The 23,909-nt window shown below is 39.1% G+C and overlaps 1 protein-coding gene across 5 annotated transcripts in view; it reads left to right on the forward strand.

Annotated features, from left to right (window-relative positions):
- STAU2 (staufen double-stranded RNA binding protein 2) overlaps positions 1–23,909 on the forward strand; it is a 144,700-nt gene that overhangs the window by 57,525 nt on the left and 63,266 nt on the right. For all 5 annotated transcript variants that reach the window (XR_004693237.2, XM_035125953.2, XM_035125952.2 and 2 more), the window contains one exon: positions 10,080–10,387. Coding sequence is in view for 4 of the 5 variants with exons in the window: in XM_035125953.2 (XP_034981844.1) it covers positions 10,080–10,387 (308 nt within the window). In the remaining variant the exon portion in view is untranslated. The remainder of the gene's footprint in view (positions 1–10,079; positions 10,388–23,909) is intronic.

The raw sequence follows: 23,909 nt of genomic DNA on the forward strand, positions 1-23,909 counted from the left end.
GAAATGAAACCTTCCCATTTCCAAACTGAAAGCTAATTTGGAAAGGTAACTACCATTTTCTGTAGCTTTTCTAATGTTTAAAATGTGTTTTTGCTAAAGTAGTGTTTCCATGCTGTATAGATCTTCAAAGACTCTTTATAACATGGAAGTCCTAGTTAACCTTCCAGTACCAACAGGGAACTTTTAAAATAAAATAAAAAATTACTTGATAATTTACAGTGCAATCCTGAACATAGAACCAGTAGCACCTTAGAGACTAACTAAGTTAGTTCTTGGTATAAGCTTTTGTGTGCATGCACACTTCTTCAGATACACAAAGGCTTATACCAGGAACAAACTTAGTTGGTCTCTAAGGTGCTACTGGACAATTACACACACACACACACACACACACACACACACACACACACATATATATATATATATATATATATATATATATATATATATATACATACACACTGCATCAGACCAACATGGCTATCTACCTGAATATAGAATCATAGAGGTGGAAGGGATTCCAAGGGTCATCTAGTCCAACCCCCTGTAATGCAGGAATCTCAGCTAAAGCATCCATGACAGATGGCCATCCATCTGTTTAAAAACCTCCAAGGAAGGAGAGTCCACCACCTCTCATGAGAGTCTGCTCCACTGCTGAACAGCTCTTACTGTCAGAAAGTTTTTCCGAATGTTTAGTTGGAATCTCCTTTCTTGCAACTTGAAGCCATTGGTTCGAGTCCTACCCTCCAGAGCAGGAGAAAACAAGCATGCTCTCTCCTCCATGTGACAGCCCTTAAGATATTTGAAGATGGCTATCATATGTGCTCTCAGTCTTCTCTTTTCCAGGCTAAACATACCCAGCTCCCTTCAAGCGCTCCTCATAAGACTTAGTTTCCAGACCCTTGATCATCTTGGTTGCCCTCCTCTGACTACACTCAGTTTTCCCTTGCCTCTGTATCCTGAAACCCAGGAGGACATGATATCTTCCTCCCAAGTTTCCGCGCACTTCCACTTCATCAATCAGTTCCTCCCTGTTGCTGAGGTCCCCTTGTTGGTTCTTCCATCTTCTGGGAAATGGAATTGTCAGCAATGCAATGGAGGAAATTGTCAGACCTTACACTCTTGGCAGAGTTTGAGTCCCAACAGATATCAGGGAAGTTGAATTCCCCCATGATTACTATTTCTCTCCTTTTTGAATGTTTGGTAATGTCTAAACAGAACTGAGTCCTGTTGAATTGAATGGTTTTTATGCCTAGATGAGTGGGGTTAGGATTGCAACTTTAGGGTCAAATAGTCATGGCAGCCCATTCAGAAAAGGAAAAACAAAAAAACAAAACCCAGAATAAAACAGTTTAGCTCTGGTTATACCACAATCAGTGTTCAAAATAATCTTTCTTCAAGGTCATGTGACTTCTAAAAGTACATCAGATAGAACTTAAAATTGAAAACAACATTACAACACAGTTCATCAGAATCATGGTTTAAACAAGTTCTTCTTAATATACATCAGGATTAAATTCAGTCTACATCTGAAATGTTCATGTGAAAATCCAAAACCGTGGAAAACCTTTTATTTGAAAACACTTGTTTTTCTTCCCTAACTCATTTATTACTTTGGACTTTTGCATGAAATCAGGAACTTTGTTCCTTAGGAGTCCATCTGCTCCTGCTGTTTGTTCACCATCTGAAATCATAATCATCTGTTTGTGACACACTAATCATTTTCACAGTAACTAATTGTGATGTCACAAACAGATGATTATGATTTCAGGTGGTGAACAACCAGCAGGAACTAATGAACTCCCAAGGAACAAAGAAGAATAAGCATGGAGAAAAACAGATATTCATGTCATAGGGTTTCCCCCCCTTCCAAATCTAAGCTTGTCTGAATATAACAATTTATGTTTATTGGACAGTACCAGGTAAAAAGCCATGTCAAAACAATTTGAAGCACTGTTTACCAAAGTCCCCTAGAAATATATTGTCAATATATGAGGGGAAATAATTTAATAAGATTGTCAGAACATACACATTTACTTCGTAGTTACTAATATTTTTTGATAAACCAAGTACATTAAAGCAGTTATTTATGAAATTTTGCATGCTCATAGGTTTTCATCTGAAATGAGAAACATACTTGTTTGACATTTATAGACCTTGTGTTGGAATAATTTTGTGAATTCTCTTTTGCACGTCTCCATATGTTTCTTTTGATCCAGGGACAGGGAATGTTAGTGGAGCCCTCCTGTGGCTAATTTAACACTTGTGAATTTTCTATGGATGGTAATGAGTCACTTCAAGATTGAATAAAATGTATTCCTTATGTTTGCTATATGAGAAAGTCAAATCTGATAGGCAGGGTGATACTTTTTTTACAATTGTGTTTTGCTAGTTTATTTTGAGAGCTTTCTATTGTTTGCAAAGATTCAGTGTTTTTCTTCTTTTGGTCTCTGAGGTCCCACAGTTGTGTTCTGCACTTGGGCAGAGCCATTTCCAAAACCTTCAAGAGCTTCAGCTAGGGAGTCTGCACTCCTGCCCTGCCCCACCCTTCCAAGGGCAACAGAAAATTCTTCCACCCATGTTCTGATGGGTAGGATTGGTACATTCTTCTAAATGCATTGAAAATTGTATCTCTCTCCAAAAAAACCCTGCCTCTACCTACCTTTGGAGCTTTATTTTCCTTGCTTTTCTAGTAGCTAAGCATTTATCCTTCTGATTAGTTTATTTCAAATGCATGTGATTAAAAAAACATTTTTCTTTATGGCCCAGGTGCCTATAGTGCAGTGGTTGTGATAGTACATCTAGCATCTACCTTTGACCGCAGTATCCTCTAACTCTCTCAAGGGAACATCCTCTCATTTGCCACAGTGCAGGACCAGTTCTTCTAGAACTGGGACAGAGTCCTACATCACAATATCCGATCCCTTAGCTTTTGAGTATAGAAAATACATCAACTTTGAAGATGTCCCCAGATCTACTTCATGCGCATTGATAACTACACATTTCTATGCATCTTTGTAGACTTGATTCTATTCCTTTGTTTCTTTTTTAAATATTGTTATTCATTTTTTCACATATAAATCACTACATCAATCATACACACAACAAAATTTTTATATAATCCAATATAATTTCTATTCCATCTCTTTGAATAAATCAAAGCTTATAATGTTATCAAAAGTAAAAACAGAGATTATATTAATATACCAATAAACATAAAAACATTTGACTTCCCTATTGCCTCTCTTCCTTGACTTAGTGAAAATTACAGAAATTTAAATACTGTATAGAGTTAAACTTTTATTATTTAGAAACCAATCATTTACCAAATCTAATCACTACTTCATCAATAATTACACACACACACACACACACACACACACACACACACACACACACACTTTTTATTTTCCTTGTTCTTTACCCATATATTCTGCAAGAGTTAATCTACTGCAAGTACCATGTTTAGATTGCACCCCCTTTTTAGATAGCACAGAAAGCTATTCCACTCCTTTGTTTCTATAAAACAATTTGGCTCTGTTTGTTGTCTGACATTCCAAATCTTGGAACATGTACTGTCTTTCAAACCAGAATGGCTATCTTCCTTTCTCACTTATGCTCAATCCCATATCAGTCTCTACATATAATCCACTGATTTAAGGATATTGTATCTTTTCTCATCCACACGCTAACCTTCTCTGGAAGATTCTGTTGAACCTGTGTCTTCCATTCATTTTGTCCTCCTGGCATGGGCAAACTCTTCATACCTGTAGCAGGAACAGGAAACCTGTGGCATTCCAGATGTTGTTGGACAGAGATGATGGGATTTGAAGGCTTCCTCTCTTGTCTTCAGCCATATGTGACCTTCAGCTCCTTTCTTTTAAGATGGCCTTTTTGGTTGTGGCCATATCTATCAACAAGGTTAAGAAACTGGCTGCCTTGAATCATGATCTAACTTTCTTGTGCATCCTTTTACCAGACCTCAGCTTTCTACCTAAAGCTGTATTTCATTTCAACTTGAAGACATGAATGTTCCTCTTCTAGATTGATGGACCATAGTGAACTCATGCAATAATCTGTCAGTTCTTATATATAATAAGATTACTGCTACCACTTCTTTCTGTTACCATAAACTTACATGCATCAGTTTTCTTCAGTTTTGTTTGCTAGCTTGTTCCCTTGGCTCCCATAGTTTTTGACGTAGTGTTGGGACATATCTTTATCAGCACAAGCTAGTTATGAATAGATACTACATTCTGCTGTATCTGTCATTTCACTGAGTCACCCATGTTGTTGGGTTTGCCCAGTTTTTGTGATGTTATACCTTTCTGTGTCTGATGATGCAGATATTTTGTTAATGAAACAGCACCATCAAATATGTAATTTATAATACTTGCAGTAATTACCGTTGCTGTCATTGACACTCCTAGAATTTCCACTTAAGGAACTGAATCCATTACCACTACACTTTTTGCCTCTTCTCTAAGATGTGTAATTTAGTGTCTAAAAGATTTTTTTAAAGGCAACAGACTTAGCTTATTGGATTTATTTCTTGCAGGTCACAAAGCCACAGTGCACTCAGTCTTGATCTTCACTCTGCCTTATCCCAAAACCCTTAAAACCTAGATATTAGAAAACAAAAAGACATGCCAGAGCCCTGTATACGCCTCCATTCTGCTAAAGGAGAAGTACACACACAAAGGCTTACTGGATCAAAAACTGTAGTCCTTGGTTAGATGTGTACATTGGAATGCACATCTGAGTGCGGATATGACCTGTCAGCACTGTTTTCAGTATAATGTCCATTTCTCATCTTCATTCTGATTAAGCAAGTCACACATAAGTACTGGGGGAGGTGATAGTGTTAACCTGCCTTAAATAAATGCAGAAACGCAACAGAAAATATTTGAGATGACAACATAATGTGAATCACTCTTCAAAACTCTTTGTAGAGTGCTGCTACCTGAACTCACTGCCAATTAAGTAAAAAATGGCAGAGCCATTGGTATTCCAGAAGAATTCAGTTGAGCAATGGCAGAGGTGTCATGGAAAAAGCAGAATACATGTGAACTGCAGTTGAACCTGACTCTCCCACTCTTACTGTGTTGTCTACTCTCGGTAAAATAGCGACTGAACAGCCACTCTGTTTACCAGTGCTGTTGTAGACGGCTGTTGTGATCACATTCTTGTGTTTTGCTGTTCCTTTTTTCACGGATGTTTCATGGAAATTCCAAAAGTGGTACTTGCAAACCATTCTCAAGAGTTTAAATTACCTCGCATTTCGTGCAAACTGAATATAAGCACAATGTCTTCATGCTTGTATTTCTGCTCTTTATTACTATTGAAAGGGTGCCTCGGAGTGTATTTTCCGTGCCTTTTTATGAAAATAAATTTATGATGGTACCAAAGGTACTGACAATTCGATGGTTATTACTGACTGAATAGAGAAATACTTGGAATTATTTCATCATGATTTATACAGTTCTGTATACGAGTCCCCATGAGGCTGTTCAGAATACAGTGGTACCTTGACTTACGAACAATTTGACAATCGAATTTTTCGACTTACGAATGGGAGTGATGGCCGCGCGCTTACGAATGTCTCGATATCCGAAAGGAAAATGCAGCGATTATAGATAGGGATTTTTCAACTCACGAATTTTTAGATAGGGTTGCTTCGACTTACAATTTTTTCCGTTTTTCAATGCATTCCTATGGGAAATCGCGTTTCCAATGGCATTTTTTGACTTACAAAGGTGCCTTCGGAACGGATTGAATTCATAAGTCGAGGCACCACTGTATACTAAAAATATACTAAACATAAAGTGCATTATATCATATTGTCAAACCATGGTTTCGCATTACGGACATAATTAGAATAGACCTGAAATTTGTGTGCTACCATTTCTAAATCTTTCTATGTTCCTGGCAAACCATAGTTTGCTGTTGCATCTGAATGTGACAAGCTATGGTGGTATCCCGTGGTGTCACTCTACTGTTGGAAAGCGTCCACCAGTAGAATGAGGAGGGGTGGGATTACATCTTCCTCTGCAGGTCCCCAATCTGCTCCAAAGCATTGGATGCCCCCAGAACAGATTTAGGGGCACTGTCGGAAGCTTGCAGGAAAGAGGGGAAATTACTGGAAATTGTTTCCCTCTTAATACAGAATGTCTTCCATCCGTAGATTAACACCATTGGTTACAACCCTATGGTTTGAGCAAATCATGAGTTTTAGTTGAAATCAGGATCACAAACCAGAATCAAGCATTCCTGCCAAGAGCCAGAAAGAAGCTTATTAATTTTGGAGTGTGGGGAGAGGAAGGAGGGGAAATGTGTGACTCCAAAACTCTGTTCTATCTGACTGCACAAATTGTGTACACATCCTGAGAAATACATTTTGGATTGCTGTAGTTGATAAGTTCCAAGACTTTTAGTCAAACTCTGAAAGAGATTGTGAAGTCAGAGATTGTGTAATTTCTGACCGTTTTCTTAATAACAGCAACTGAAGACTACTATCCTATGAATGCCGACTAATAGGTCTAATGGTCCTATAAAAGTAGACCATTCTGAGATGCAGACGATGACAGCACAGTCTCTGTACTTCTCCTTGGTTGAGGCTCATAAGTAACTTTCCTTGCTCTTTCTGTCATGGCAAGACTATCACTTAGTATGGTTGCATACAGATTGCATTTTGTTTTCTTTTTTCTTTCTGTAAATGGTTAGCAGAACTGTCACGCAAACCTTTTAATGGTTTTTAAAAATGGATTATACAGATTCATGGAGGAGAGGTCTGTCAGTGGTTGTTCGTTTTGAATTGGGACCTCTGTGTATAAGAACGTAATCCTCTGAATACCAGATGCTGGTCACGAAGAGTTGGACACGACTAAATGACAACACCAGATGCTGGAAACAATTAGGAATAGCTGCCACCCTTGTGTCCTGTTGCTTGTGAGTTTCCAGTAGTGTCTGGCTACTGAATGGTGGACTAGAACAGGACTTCCTTAATAGTGCCATGAATGAGCTTCATCACATTCAATACTCCTATTGATAGTTAATTGCGTTTTATTGCTTCTTTTATTTCTTACATTGTATTGCAATTTGAATAATAACATTATTATTTAAATTGTAATACAATAAAACACAAAAGTATAAGAAATAAAAGAAGCAAATAATATGCAATTAAAAACCACTGGACTAGTGGAATATTGTTTAGCAGTTTTTGAAACAAAAGATTGCAGTTGAGACTACAGTTTCAAGAAAACCTTTCTAGAGTTTTTAAATAATGAGTGATTACCACTGTCTTTCCAGTCCGCATATTTTTTTCTAATGTAATTGTATACAAAATAAAAAAATTCCTTCAGTAGCACCTTAAAGACCAACTAAGTTTTTATTTTGGCATGAGCTTTCGTGTGCATGCACACTTCGTCAGATACACTGAAACAGAATCAACCAGACCCTTATTTATATTCAGGGGTGGGGGGGTGGGAATGGGTGATGGGCTGATAGGAGTGGTGAACCTGTTGATGGCTGTTAACGACTGCAATTGGTCCTGGGGGGGGGAGCAAGGCACAAAAGAAAGCTAGATCATGCATAATGAGGCACAAAAGAAAGCTAGATCATGCATAATGAGATAAGAATCCGATATCTCTGTTCATCCCAGGTGGCTCCGTGGTTTTAAGCTTTAATTCTCTGTCTGTAGAGAATCTCACCTAAGAGATCTACAGCAAACCTTTTTTGAACTAAAATATCCACCTGATGAAGTTAAACAACAGACTGTACTAGACTTTTTTATTGTGTGTTGTGTGTTTTGTTTAGTAAAAGTTAAATGCTTTTAATATAGACACTAAAAGAAAACACTTCAGTATTTTTAATTTTTTAAAAGAGGCTTTAATGTCACAGGTCTATGAAAACCCAGTGGCTGCAGGCACTTCCTATTGTTTCCCATGAGTAGGGAAAGGTTGGGTCAATCTATAAGTGCTCCTCAAACTTTCTGTAATATTTTTTATTCTAATCTAGAAGAAGGACGATACTATTCATGTACTACTCTGGGTCACATAATCCTCCTATTTGATATTAAAATTGATGTACAGTTATATATAGTTTGCTGTTTATGATCAGAAGCCAGTACAGTATGTTTGAAAAAGAAATAACCAAGAAGTTCAAAGGTTCTTTCTTAATCAGCAACTTAAGTATTGCAAAGCTATAATGTAATGCGTTAACTGGACTTAAAAATAAAGTTTAAAAGTAGCTATCTAGGATTTACACCAGTAGTTTCTGCACTGAAACCCCTATTTTGTTCCCTTTATAGTAGTAGGAAAATGTTATTATGTGATGTTACTTAAAACATGAGATTATTTTTATAAATATCGTTGGTAGTAGATGGGAATGGCAGAAACCTCAAAGGAGTATTGTGTGACATAATTTGTTGACGTGTATAGTGCTTCCAAATCCTCAAAACAAAAGGTGTTACATAAGTGGAAAGTCCTTGTCATTATTGCTAATTGAATGATGTTATTACAGTAATGTGGATACAATTGAAAAACATATGGTATATTATGCGGGAGAGTTTTTTATTCATCCTATGCTCCATATTAGTTGTTTTAACATTTAAAAAGATTAGTAATCTGGACGAATTCCCGACTATTGTTCCAGACAGCAGTTAGATATTTGGGTGGATCATGTAAAAACACTGAAAAGGCTGAGAGAGCATGTGAAATGTTTGTTTGAAGTGATATTACATCAGTGGACTAGACATCTGTACTTTTTGATGTGGTTTGAGAAGGTTTATAGTACTGTACTGGAATTTTAAATGGGTTTTCTTTCACCATATTACTTCTGTTATTATTTCTGAACAAATACATATATTTTGTTCCTGTCCTGCTATTTAAAATGTTGTATCTGTATATCTCCAAAGTGCTTTTATGGAGACTGGATTTGCATTAGGCCACATTCAAAGGAAACGTGAGCCCTTCACCATCTGTATTGGCATTGTCCCTTGATTTTCTCTGCAAATATCCCAGCAGAAATCATATATCTATTATTTCCCACTGTATTTCACTATCTCGGTTACAAAGTTGGGTGTTTTTCTGATTGTCATGGTGGGACAGAAGGAGCAAGGTACAGATTTCAGGCATGTATTAAAGTGATGTATTTAATATGTTGGGCCCTGAAGATTCTTAAACTGAATCAGATCACTTCGTCTAGCCCAGTGTTTCCCAACCTAGGGTCTCCAGCTGTTTTTGGACTACGATTCCCATCATCCCTTACCACTGGTCTTGCCAGCTAGGGATGATGGGAATTGTAGTCCAAAAAACAGCTGAAGACCTAAGGTTGGGAAACACTGGTCTAGCCCAGTATTGTTTCCACTGACTGGCAGCTCTCGCAAGATCTCAGGAAGAGGTCTTCCTCAGCCCTGCTTTCTGATATCATTTTAACTGAAGAAGCTAAGTACTGAACACATGACCTTTGCGGAAAAACCTGTGCTATGCCAGTGAGCTATGGGCCACCCAAGGTTAGGTGGAACATTGAACCCCAAAATCATCCAAACCTTGTTGCATTTGTATATTGAGCCTGAATGAGCCCAAGTAAAGTGTCAGATATACAGTCTTCTCTCTCTTTTGAGGTTAATCAGCCAGCTTTATTTTAAAGCAGGATTCCTGGTTCAAATATACAGTAACTCTAAGCCAGGACTCAGGAAAAGGAAATCAAAGCTGTGGGGAAATTCCCCAACAACCATGTTGGAAGGTGGGAGGTTGAAGCCTGATGTTTTGTTTGGGGTTGTTCAGGTTTGGCATTATGTGTGAATGTGGCCTCTATCTACTGCCCTGCACTGAAAATGGCATCTAATATTATTATGCATTTCTGGAAGATGGTTAAGATTTAAGTGTATCTTCCACATAGAGAAAGTAAGAAACAGATGCCACGATATCATCATTGATGATGATTGACAATGATGAGACTTGTGAGGATGAAACTGATGGTTTCAATAAGAAGTATCTGAAAGTAGAATGTGTTTACTGGCAATGTAATATTTAAACAAACACAGGTAGAGTAAAAAGGGTCTTTGTTCTTGTTTTCAGCACCAAAGGGAATACTCCATCTCTCTCCTGATGTTTATCAAGAAATGGAAGCGAGCCGCAACAAAGCATCCCCTGGTACCCCTGTAAACTATTTGTCCTCCAAGGAAATGAGCCAAGCATCTAGTTGTTTCTTCAGCACATCTCCTGTCACTAATAATACAGCTACAATTGCCAGGGAACTGCTCATGAACGGAACATCTCCCACTGCTGAAGCTATAGGACTGAAAGGAATGTCAGTCACTGCCCCTTGTTCTACAGTGCAACCTTCAAAGCAACTGGAATATCTGGCAAGGATCCAAGGCTTTCAGGTATGGGTGGACTTCAATAAAAGGCATTGTATAACCATTATCTGCAGAATTACTTTAGCTTATTAATTTATTTAGAAGATTTAGAGTTGTAAGAATGTCAGAGGATCCTGTATATATTCCAATGATTTTGTTACTGTCTTGTCTGTTGCCGCCTGAAACTTGATTTCCATTGGTATGGGGGGAAGTAATGAATGTAGTGCTCCTAAATAATCGTGCACACCATGGACGGAAGAATATATAATAGTTTGGTATTAATTTAAATACTGTCCTGTGCCAAAAGGCCACAGGGTTTTAATGTTGGAATCCACCCAGAGTGGCTGGAGAAACCCAGCCAGATGGGCAGGGTATAAATAATAAATTATTATTATTATTATTATTATTATTGACAACAAGAACTTAAATAACAATTGTTTTGATACAACTTGTAATAAAACACAATCCTCAAAATATTTAGAAATTACTTCAGTCACAGTTGCCCTCCTCACAAAGCCTGGTAGAAGAGGTGTGTCTTCACCTGTTTCATAAAGGAAAACAACAATGTCACTAGGCACATCTCAGTGATGAGGGTATTCAGACATGGAGCCACCGCTGAAAAGGCCCTTCCATGGACCCCAGCACTACATATGTCATCCTGTGCAGGGACCACCAGTTCAGGTCCCATCCATTGATTTTACAGGATGGGCAGATGGATGTGTGAGAAGCCATTCTCCTCACTTATATACCTCGCACCTAGCCATTCAGGTCTTTAAAGTGTAAGCACCTTGACTTGGGCTAGAAGACAAAATGACACCAGTGAACTTGTTTTAAAATGTGGGTTTTATGTACTAGGCCTGCTACTCCTACAAGCACGTTTTGCACTAATTGCAATTTCTGGAGCATCTTCAAGGACAGCCTGATGTAGAACATGTTACAGTTGCCCACCTTGGAGGTTGTCAGAGCATGAGTGACCATAGCCAGGGTATCCTTATTGAAGAATGGCTGCAGCTGGTACTTCTTTAGCCACCCAGGCTACTTGGGCTTGTAGTGACAGTGATGGTTCAAGGAGCACCCCCAAACTAAACAACTGTTCCTTGAAGGCAGGGGCAACCTGGTCAAAAACAAGTCATTACTACAACTTCTGGAACCAACTTCTCACAGCACTTTCCATCAGAAGTCACCCAGTGCTATTCTCTGGAGCCACCCTTGGAAATAAGAGCAGAACCACGGAAAAACACTGCACCCCATCTCCTCAGGGAGTCCAAGAAGATACCACAGTCAGTGGTATTGAAAGCGCTGAAAAGTCAATAAATTTCAGCAGGGTCATACTCCCCTGCCCTTCTTCCAACAATGATCATCAGCTAGGACAGCTAAGGCCATTTCCACCCCCACCAGGCTTAGACACAGATCCAAGCATGCCTGAAACTGCCCCATCATCTTTTGAAGCACCTAACCCAGAAGGGGAATGTATACTTATTAGTTAAATATTTCCATCATAAGAAGTATTGGCATGTATCTAACTAGCCCCTTTTATTTCAAAAATATGTTTGCTTGTGCAGCCGGGATTCTTTTGTTTTTCTAACCAACCTAAAGCTACTTTTTAAACTTTGAGGTGGTGGTGAATAATTAAAAGTGGCTCCTGATGTGTTCTGGCGGACGGCTTGATGTTTGCAAAAAGAAAAGAGAAGCCGTTTAAAACCAAAGGAAGGAAATCAGATCTTGCACTTGCTAACACTCACATTATAGCTTCTGTTAAAAAAAATAAATCAATTATATACTTTCAGGCTTTCTTGGAGCTAGGAAAGAGAAACATTGAAAGCTTGCCCTAACTGAGTCACTGTGCCAGTTAGAGGTGGATATCTTGTGTCCCTCAGTTCATCTGCATATAGTAGGATCAGACAAATCTTGATGAAAGGAAATTCAATCCTCAAAAGTTTTCATTATCTCTTACATCTTTCTTTCACATCTTGTTGAATTGCTTTTAGTGTTTTATTTTCATTAGAGAAAACACAATTTATAGTAACATTTTCACCAACTTGCTTACTTCCTTAGCTGTAAGATACAGTTACTAGGCACTGATTGTTTGTGCTTTTCCTATCTTCTTGCCCCCTCTCCCCCCCCCTTCTTGATTGGTCTTGAAAAATAGAATCCTTGTTTCCTTTTTTTGCCCACGTTGCTGCTGGTCATTCTACATGAACTTCAGCAGATATTCTCTCTAATTCCCACTTATTTCTTCAGTGTATCAAGAAACTGGTGATTTTGGCTTCCTACCCGCATCTCTTTTGTTCAATTCAGCTTAATACCTTGGCTGCCTGAGTTTTTGGAATGAGCATGGAGCTCTGTGCTGGATCACTGAGCACTGAGGAGAGTGTTAAACAGAATCTCTGTGGGAAATGGCTTAGTGGGCTGTCAAGTGCCTATCACCAGTCTCTTCACCATTTCACTACAGAAAGCGCTTTCTGTTCAAGATCTTAATAGCCTTTTTTCTTTTCTTTACAGGTTAGTTATATCACACAGGTTTACCAGAGGAAAAAAATAGTGCATTGACCAGGATTGCGCTTATTTCATACTCCTTGAATGCCTCAGAGTTGTGCGGTTTTTCTTTAGACAAATTATTAGTTCCTGTGTTCTGAGAACAATAAACATTAAAATGTCTATTTCTTAATTATAAACACATCTTTGTTCCACACTGACAATTGAGCATACACATTCCATATTTCAAAAATAATAATTAACAAAACAATAAAAAACTACTTCCCAAGAGACATTGTTTACTATAATAAGAATACCTAATTGGACAGTCTCCAACGTCCAACTAGAAGATATACCTTTTAAAAATATGTATTTTTATTTAAGCTTTAATTTTCTGTATTCATTATATATATGTAAAACATACAAGCCATCCATATTTGAGACACACATACACTGCATGCTAGGCAAGCCTATTAAATTATTCATTACCCATTATTACAGGGCTCTGTTATTAAAAGAGCGGTGCTGTACTTTGATTCAGTTCGAATTAATGAAGCCAAGTACTTAACAAATTTTACAGTATCTGTATAAAGCATTCTTATTGTTCAGGTTTAGGGTTATTATTTAAGCCACTTGCTTGGAGGCTTATTAAACAAAATGAGCTGCACATAAAAGAAGCGCTGCTATTTTAATGTTTAATGTTTCCTTGCAATTTTATTCGTTGCTTCATAACTTGAACAGGAAAAAAAGTTTTTTAAAAAGCTACAGTCCAAATAAAATACCCCAAATCATTTGGTTATATTGAAATATCTAGTGGAATTGGTTCTACATGTTGATGATTTATTTTTAAAATGTTATAGGCCATTTCTTCCAAGTGCTCCGGGCAGCTAATAGTGAATATTACCGTACTTAACTTGCGCAATCCAGCTATAGTTTACTAGGACAAAGTGCCCACCGAAATTAACTGGAGTGTGTTGTGAAGGGTCAAATGAGATGCGGCAGGGCAACCATACTGTTCTCATATAAAGTTGGAGTGGAGTTTTCTCATCTGCAGACGAGGGAAATAAACCCACCCTCTACCCTGCATTACCTTTCAAAAGTCCACTGCTTTAAGCAGTTGTCCCTGTACCAGCTCTGATACCAGAATTGAGCCAGGTAAGAGGAAAATGATGGAAAGCTATGGAACGTACTGTGGTGAGGTTTCGCATTCCTCCCCTTTTGTTGGAGAGTAGATTGCATTCCCCCTTTAGATGTGAATGATACAAACATGTGCATGAAATGCACATGGGTGTGCTGTGCACTGACTTGATCATAACTTTACAGTAAGAATCCTGGGAGTCAGGATTATAGTTTTTTGGGGTGGGGGTAGGAAGAGAGTGTAATAAGGGTTTTAAAAAAGCCTTCCCTATACTATACAGGAAAGTATGGAGGCTAAAGGGGGGCACTGTTTCCACCAATAAACATGCTCACCCCAATATTTAGCAACAAAGTGCTCAGGTTTAAGGCTAGCAGACAGCTCCAAGCCTAAACTCTGTAGCACTATGTAGGAAAACAGGGGGGGGGTGTCAGGAGGGTAGGAAAGAAAAACCCCATCACCCCTACAAAACTTTTGTTCAGGTTAGCTGGAGCCCTGAGTTTTTATGTTAGAGACCAAGGACACATGGCACATCCCCATGGTTTTTCTGTATAAAACTTACATTTTCTAGAAAAGGTCTGCAGTAGCAATTCAGCAGATTTCGCCAAGTAGAGCATCTGAAATTTGTTATAGTAATTCACTACAAAACCTGGTATCTGAAGTTGTACAGGTATAAACCCAATCTGGCAATCAATTCACTAAGATATGGTGATGTGGGGGGTGCGGGTGGCCTTGTGTAGAAGTTTATTTCAAAGAGCTCAGGCTGATTGATGTTTCCCCCCACACCCTGTAAAATAAAACTGGTGCACTTAGATGGTGCATTATTGGATCAGTCTTCCAATAATTGTTTTTAGATATGCACACGAATGCAATTTGTATTTCTTTGTTTGGAAGACATCCATGGGAAGCTCAGCATTTGCATTTCCTTTGCTCCAAATTAACCTCATAAGTGGAGTATAACCAGCACCTTTCAGAGTTTCCTTCCCCTTCCTCTCGTCTCCCCCTCATTTGAGTATCAGGAAGTATGACCTTCTCAGAGGTTAAGAGTAGTGGTAATCTGTGAATAGTTAAGTAATTATTTACAGTTCTCCACCTGCAGAGATTATTTTCATATGTATAATGCATGCAATGTGCCATATAGTGCAACTACTACGTTTGTTCTTTTTGTACCTCTCACCATTGTTCTTTAGAAAATGTAATGTCCAGCACTGGCACACTTCAGAATAGGTCTGCTTAAGTCAATATCACTTCTTAGCTCAAAAGTGACATGAGTGTAAGAAGATACAGTAGTTTCTGGATTAGCCTAAAGCTCTACCTAGCCTGGGATCTTTTTTCATAATTGTAGGTGGTTCAACATGGTCTGGAAGAACAGTGTAAAGAGCAAAAAGTGGTAACCTTGTGTTCCAGTTGTTGCCATTCAGTTTCAGTCAGTGGTTTTAAGTTGTGACCTAGTAAGCAGGTGATATTCTCTGTGGAGTATGTCCACCTTTTCTGAATCTGGAAATAAAATATTTTTATATCGCATGAAGGCCTAGTTCTACAATGTCTTACTACATCTGAATTTGGCCTAAGATTCAATCCATACATGCACATTGTGGGTATGAACAGATCACACTATTTCAGCCCTCTTTTTATTTCACATTTGTTGATTTTTTGAGTGTCTTCCATCCAGGTGCTCTTGGAGGAAACTGATATTCTAGAAGTTTTTCAGTCAGGGTTTAGGCCCAGTTTTGGCACAGAAACTGCTTTGATTGCCCTGTACTATGACCTCTGTTGGGAGAGAGATAGAGGTGTAATGTGTCCCTGTTAATTCTCCTTGACCTCTCAATGGCTTTTGATACCTTCAACCATGGTATCCTTCTGGAGCTGCTGTTCGAGTTAAGGATGGGCAGCTGTACTTGGATGGTCGTTTCCAGAGGGTGATGCTTAGGGAGTGCTGTGGAGCTTTCAGTGTGGGGTTCCTCAATTGTGAATAATCAGCTAATAAGTCAAGTAATGTACATGCGTATACGTATAGTGACCCATATTTTCTGAAATTACTACTCATGTTTTAGGTTACCCAAAGCATTAGAGCTTTAGGTTACCAAAGTATCCATAGTTCTGCAGTTTGAGATTTATAAGACCCTTCAGGTGTTATATTGCTGTTTAAAGTGGAATTTATGGTTGTTTGTACCCAGTTCCAGTAGCCTTGATTCCTGATGCTGGTCAGGAAGTTGCCTACTTTCATGGGTGTGTGGGAATGCATTTACAAATAGATGTTGCTGTGTATTTGTCTGAAAGATTATCAGTCCCTTGAACCTACTTCATCTAACTGGATGACCAATACCAGGAGTAAATAGATAAATAAATTGTGGAGCATTTGTCTAATCAATCAGCTGGCTCTAAACTCCCCCCCCTTTAGAACCTTCAGTATAAGGTAGTATTTGATATGCTATGCTATGGTCCATGGGGTCACGAAGAGTCGGACACGACTAAACGACTAAACAACAAACAACAACAACAACAAGTATTTGATATATGTTTAACACAGTGTTGTATCTTTCCCCCATGCTTTAGCTTTGAAAAAAATAGGTACTATTCAGAAAGGAAATTGGGTTGTGTTAGATGTTTACAAGAACAGTGAATCTCTTTGGACTGATTTTGAAAGATGCATGAACTACGTGCTGTTTGCTTCTTACGATACAGATAAACTTAAGCAGGAAGTATCACAGAGCAGTGCTGTTGACCCTCTGAAATCCAAACTTCTGCAAAAGGAGTAATTACTATGGTTTTCCTAAGTTCATGAACTGAAAAATAAGCAACATGCAGATTTTTATTTCTATGTGAGGCAGGGACCTGGACTTTCTGGTCCTGCCTTCTGTGGCCCACCTCCTCCATTTCCAGGTCCATCTGATATTCGCACACTGGAATGTCATGTTTATGTTCGGGCTGCCACAAGAAGAACCCAACACATGAATACTTCAAATGGATAATCTACATACACCAGCTTTGTGATCTGCAAACCATGCATTTCAGTTTTCATGAATTGGGCTTTTCAAATGGATACCCTATGCAAATGCGACAGATCCCTATGCAATGCACCGACATTGTGTATGAGGCAGAAGAAGGAGAGTGTCATTCTGGTTTCCTCCTGAAGACATTGTTTTGGTCTGCTTTGGGCAATGACAACAAGGTATTAATGTATGTTGTATGATATTATGCTGAGCAGTCAGTCGTTGAAAAGATAAAAGATAGCTGTTAAAAGGGAAAAATAGGGACCCCTGACCATTAGGTCCAGTTGTGACCGACTCTGGGGTTGCGCGCTCATCTCGCATTATTGGCCGAGGGGAGCCGGCGTATAGCTTCCAGGTCATGTGGCCAGCATGACAAAGCCGCTTCTGGCAAACCAGAGCAGCACATGGAAACGCCGTTTACCTTCCCGCTATAGCGGTTCCTATTTATCTACTTGCATTTTGACATGCTTTCGAACTGCTAGGTTGGGAGGAGCTGGGACCAAGCAACGGGAGCTCACCCCGTCACAGGGATTCGAACCGCCGACCTTCTGATCAGCAAGCCCTAGGCTCAGTGGTTTAACCACAGCGCCACCTGGGTCCCAATGATATTATGCTGAGCAGTCAGTCGGTGAAAAGATAAAAGATAGCTGTTAAAAGGAAAAATAGGTTACCCAAAGCTTAATAGTACAAACAAGCATGACTATCAAACTAAGACCTTTGAGCATTTTTTTGTCAGATACCTCAGGCTCTCTTTTGGACACATGTTGCATTTATTGCAGGGGGGGCACAGATCCTTAAATATACCAGTCATTTATACCTCAGGCAACCTGTGACATTATGACATTGATGTTATGTTTACTTTTTAAACATCTTCAGAATTTTACCTGAGGGTAACTAAGAGATAATAGAATTACCTGTAATGTAAATGTTGGCCCACTTCACTCGTAACATATTTGATTCTCAGATACACACACAAGCCACAACTGAAGACTGAGGGATGCATGTTTTTCAGCCTGTGGGTTCCATGAAAATTTTGTACTCTTTTTACTGAAGTTTCTCTTCTGTTCATGGCACATTAGGCATAGCATGCTGGATTCAAACTTCCATCATCCCAGTCAGCATGATGGGCTGAAAAGGCTGGGGCTGAAATAATAGAATATGAATTGGTACAAATCCTGTCAGAATGAAACATATCCTAGTACAATTGAAACCTCGGAGGATTTGCCAAGTAGTTTTTCCTACCTTCTACTGGTACCTAATGTGTGAACAATTGTAAGCCACGGTATGTGGAAGCATTTCAGTAGCCCTCTATAGCTTGCAAGTATTCAGATAGCTTGGCATCTTTTAAATAGATAAATAAAGGTCAAGTTACAAATATTCTTTTCAATATTCTAGAATCAGATTTGGGGGCAGGGCAGAGAATGGGCATCCAGATTACCTATCCACTGCTGCCACTATGAAAAGCAGCAACTCCTTGTGCTTAAAAGCATTGTACGGTAATACTTGACATGATTTTTTGTCTCAAAAATGACATATAGGGTTTTCGTGTTCTAACTATTGCCAAACAAGAAAAGCAAATGGCCAATGCATTGAAATGGCAGGCTCATGTATAAGTAAGTAAGGCTCATGTATAAGTAAGTAAAGTAAAGTAAGTAAACTCAAATATAGGGCTGAATGGATGAAATGCTGTTGCTTTATCTATTACGATCCTACACATTGTAGCACATGCCTACAACTAGCCTTCTAGTTGGAGAAATCCAAACATTATTTTTAAAACCAGTACATTTGGTTTTTGTTTAGTTTTTTAAAATAGCTCTAAAGCTGTCAGGACCTCTCAAAATAATGTAACCAGCACTAAACAAAGCAGCCTGTGCTCCCTGCCAAGTTCTTTTAAGTAAATCCTTGATAAAGTTAGATGCCAACCTTACACTGGAGAGAAGCCAAAAGTTTAGAAGGCTTGAGTTGCTACAGCAGAACTAAAAAAAGTATGGCACTCAATTGTTCATAGCCTGGTGCTTAGTTGTTCAGGTTTAATCTGCACTTTGATTTTCCAGGGTAATTTTTCAAAAGAAAAAGTAGCGAGAAACACAGATTAGAAGGAAGAAAGTACCATTAAATGGGGCTGCCTGAAGTGAGAAATCTAGATTTACAGAGGGCGGATTTTCAGAGATGAGCTTCTGATGGAAATAAGGTCATTCTGACATGTAAGCACACAAAAAACAGCAGTATATTCAATATGAAACAGGGATGCTTTGCACGAATGGAAATAGCTGTGTTTTGTATGTGTCATGTTGTGAGGCTGTAATTGAATTAACACCATATTTTTCAGCAGTTCTAAGAACAAAACTTAGCCTGATCAACACCAGTTGCCCATTGGTTTGAATGTTTCTGGATTTACTTGCACGACACACAGTCTTTTCTCCTCCTCACTTTGGGCAAACAACAGCTTTCATAACCAAGAAGAAAATTAAGAGCAGGTGTAAGCATATTTGCACTGACGCAGAAATCAAAATGTTATTTCAAACATGATTTCTTTTTTATTCTCCAAACCTGCCTTAATTCTTCACATATTGGATTCAGCTTGCCATAATTATTCAGCTGAAATACATTCTTTCAAAAAGAAATGCTGTCCGTACCTAAAATTAGCAGGCTTTGAAACAGGTCTTGCTATTATCTCTTTGGTTGTTGTTTTTTTTAATTCCCAAGATGAAAGGACTAGGAGATCAGCGTTACCTCTCTAGACATTCTTGGCAGCCTCTTTGTATTTTTTTTTTTTTGCTGTGAAATCTAAATAAAACGTAGGGTTCTGTCTGTATGTACACATCTAAGGCTGCAATCCTAACCCCACTTCCCTTGGAGTAAGCCCCATTGAATTCAGTAGGACTCATTTTTGAGTAGCCCAGAGTTATCATTGTGCTGTTTGTTGTAAGATGACTCCATATGCATTCAACATAACTACTTAATAGGTCTATATTTCTGAATAATTAGTATAAGTGTACTCTTTCACAGCTCCCATGTTGCCCATTTTTCTACCCTTTGTTTATTACAATGCCGAACACCATATTTTTGGCAACATTCAATTTAAATCTAATGAGGGCTGGTGTGGTGTAGCAGTTAGTGTTGCATTAAGACCTGGAATACCATTATTTCTGGGGACCTTAGTCCAGTCACTATCCCCACTACCTCACAGGGCTGTTGGGAGGATGAAGCCAGGTGCGAATCATGTACAGCACCCTGAACTGATTGGCAGAAGGGCTGGATATAACTCAGTCAGGATATATCCTTGGCCTCACTGCAGAACGGGGAACTCTGAAGTCCCCACTCTAATTCTGCTAAAGGCTTTAATGCTCAAATAAGTACCGTACATAAGACACACTACAAGTTATAAGGTTCAGCAGGTATATAAGAGGTTCAGATACATGGCTAAGTGCAAGCTAACACATTGAGCCAACAAGCATCACCACCACCTTGAATCTTCCCTTTGAAGAGCAGGGTGGGCACCGCTGTTTTGTGGCAAGAGTCTCAAGACAGGGCAAGCAAGTGGGCACTTCTTTGAGTGGGTTGTTTCCACGAGGATTGTTCCCTCAGGTGATGGTGTTTCTGTGTCCATGGAGAAGGAGTCAGAGACAGCTCAGCATCAGACGTGCTCTCCGTTGCCTTCCTTAAACAGGGAGCATATTCACTAACATGAGGAGGTGCCAGAGGCAGCAGTATAGCGTGTTGTGCTAAACTAAGATATCCAATGCTGTAGGGACAGAATGCTCTTCTGACCACCTGCTCAGTCTCTCCCCTAGATCTAGATCTCCATCTCCCAGACGGCTAGACCCCTGTTCAGGGGATCAGAAACTTTTGAACCCTCCCCAGGTTCCTGCAGCTCCAACTCTTTGAGCTCCTCCCATTGCTCCTCAGGATCTGACCATCTCCACGGGACTCTGGTTGTATCATCTGCAGCATGACAAGACCACCTTAGAGATTGTTTGAACTACTTTTATGAACAGCTAAACATATTGGATTTTAAATAATTGTCTAGTATAGCATTTCAAAGCAGTTCCCAGTGATCTGGAATTGCTAATGTCAGAATCCATTCATTCATAAATCCATTCTGTAAATAATAAGGTTTTGGACCCTATAAAATTGATTTATCATTTTAATCACAGTCCGTACCTCTGCTCCTGCCAGCCCAGCTTCCTTTGATCTGTTGTACCGCTTCCTAGTTATCTCTCTGACCGTCAGCTCTTGTTTTAAGCAAGGTTAGTCTAATTCAGCTTCCCCCCTCCTATTTGGACACAGCACAGGGGTTGAAGTAACACCACAAATTAAGGACTGTCTTTCTTCCATCCTTAGCACTATTTATATAGGCATGCAGATTTAATTAACTTGCACTAGCACGAGCTTCATTTTTGTCCTAAGTACCTGAAGCAACCTTATATTTTCCTTTATTTGCACTTCTAACTATGGTGTAGAAATTATATATAATTTCTAGAGACAGGTTCTGTGTTGTAATAAGTATTTAAATCCATTTTCCTGCTGCTAATATGCAGATTTTTCAAGGTGGAAGTGTGTTATGAATGCTGCAAGGTAGAGTGTAGAGCTGTCAGTCTTTTAGCTGCTGCGTATCTTTCCCTTTCTATGCAGTAGCTACAATGGAAACTCTGCTCACCACTGTGAGGCAGACACAGCGATTAATGAACCTGAGGCGTACTAATCAAACATATGTTTTCTTGACACAATGATTGTGTTATATATCACATGTAAATGTTCAGGCCTTTATCTACTGTTTAATGATCTAGGAAGGGGTCTTGCTTAAATGTGGGTGTTTTTCATGTGTTCCTTAGACTTCTACCACAGGGGGTGAGCAGTTAGCCAGCTCCCCAGTGAGATTAGTAAAATACTATATTTAGTTGTGCCATAGATCAAGAAACTTCAGCATTGCAGGAAACAAGGTTGTTGGGTTTTTTTAAAAAAAAAGCTATTTTAATGTGATATGAAGCCTGTTCAGCCTAATATTTTCCCCCTTTATCTCTCACTACTTTTGAAAATTAACATTAATTGTAAATAGTTTGAAATTACTTCCTTATATCTTATTTTGCCATTTTCTTTCCACCATTCACGTAGCTCAAATCTGGAACATGTTACCCACTGTGTTAGAAGTTCCATTGAAATGAAAGGGTTTTCTTAAGGGTGGCTGAATTATCTGCATAAGATTAAATTCAGAGCCTGTAGTGTTTATGTAATAATTAGCAACTTTGTATGACATGAGCATGATAAAGTTTGTAATTTAATGTGGGGTGGAGATGGGAGGAAGAGCCAGAGAAGTATGTTAGGAGATCCGTTCTTAACCTGTAACTGTTCATAACTAGAGGCGTGCTTTCACTCTTGCTGCCACTGCACCACCGGCACACGATTTTTGTTCTCATCCTGGGACAAAGTTCTCAACTCGAGGTAACTCTTCCAGGTTAGCGGAGTTTGTAACCTGAGGCATTTGTAACTCAAGGCGTTTGTAACTCAAGGTACCACTATATTATCCCATGAGGGCAGTAAAGGAGAGATGAAGAGAAGGCAAATATGCTTTCATGAATTATAATAACACAATGGGCTAATTCAGACATTAACACCAAACTATGGTATCCTGCTAAATGAGCCTTGAAGGAATTTTGGACTTCTCCATCCTTTCATGCACCATGATTGACTGAAGCAGCTTTGGTTTGCTTCAAGCAAACTACCAGACTATGATTTGTACTTGACCTACATCCCTGGGCTGGCAACTGCTAACTGTGGGTTTTGCCATATTGCGCTACATGAGGGGAGGAGGAGTGTAAGAAGGGAACATGTGCATATGAGGGTCCTTGCGGCCTCATTCATGCAGTACCAAAACATGGTTTGCCATTACATCTAAATCAGCTTAGGGGCGCCATCTTATTCTTTATTTCCCTAGCCCAAAATGATGATTGGAAAGCTCACGTGAGGATGCTAAGATATAAATCTGCACCATTGCACGGCATTGTAGGACACAGTTGTTGGATCAGTGTTGTTTCCCATTGGTGCTGCTACAAAAATATTGCCCCACTAATCAATTGTTTAGGTTCCTGTGAAATATAAGGTCATGCGAAATTAATAAATAAAGAGCACTAATGGGGACAGGCACTTTCCAATTCTTTGAATAAATAAAAGGGACTTTCCCTCCCTATCAAATGGCAGTAGCCTGTCAGTTGCAGAGATTTGTGCATTGCAGGACACAGGGGCATTTTATTACCAGTTTATTTCTGTCTAGCTTTCTGAAACTCCTGCTGGTGCTTTGAATCATACAGGGTATGTTTCAGGGTTGGATACATGAACTCCACTGTCACCCATGACTTTTAAAATAATTTTTTTAAGCTAATAAATGTTAAAGGAAGAAAGCATTTAACCAGACAGAAATGTGTTTTCAAACTGTGAGCAGCTAAGCTTTGGTGTGGGAAAATCTCTTCACATAACTAGCTTTCTCTAATCTCGTTGGTATCTGGTTAATGGACGGCTAATGCTTTTTCCAATAGAGTGCATAAATTTTAATTATTTACAGCCAAGAGCAGTATGTAATAAATGGCTGCCTCCTAAGAACAAAACCCTTCACCTACAAATCTTCTAATTCATAGTTAGTGGTAAGCAAGTTTTCATTGCAGAGCTATTTTATTGCTTGGCAGGACTGGACTTACAGCCATGTAGGTCACTGCTAATGCTGAAGCCTGTGGTTGGGATATTTTCTCCTCATTTGCTGCATTTGCAAATAGGGTTTCTTCTACTGACAAACAGGAACATACAAATACAGAATTGGATCCTGAAAGTGCAGGGGGTGGGGGGAGGTAGAGCAACTAAAATGGAGCAGAGAGATAAATCAGATGGACCAGGAAAGGAAACCAACAACCCCAGAGCCAAGTGTAGATGGTTGGGTATCTTTTAAGACGCAGAA

The sequence above is a fragment of the Zootoca vivipara genome, chromosome 8 (genome assembly GCF_963506605.1).
Source record: "Zootoca vivipara chromosome 8, rZooViv1.1, whole genome shotgun sequence".
Lineage (NCBI taxonomy): Eukaryota > Metazoa > Chordata > Lepidosauria > Squamata > Lacertidae > Zootoca > Zootoca vivipara.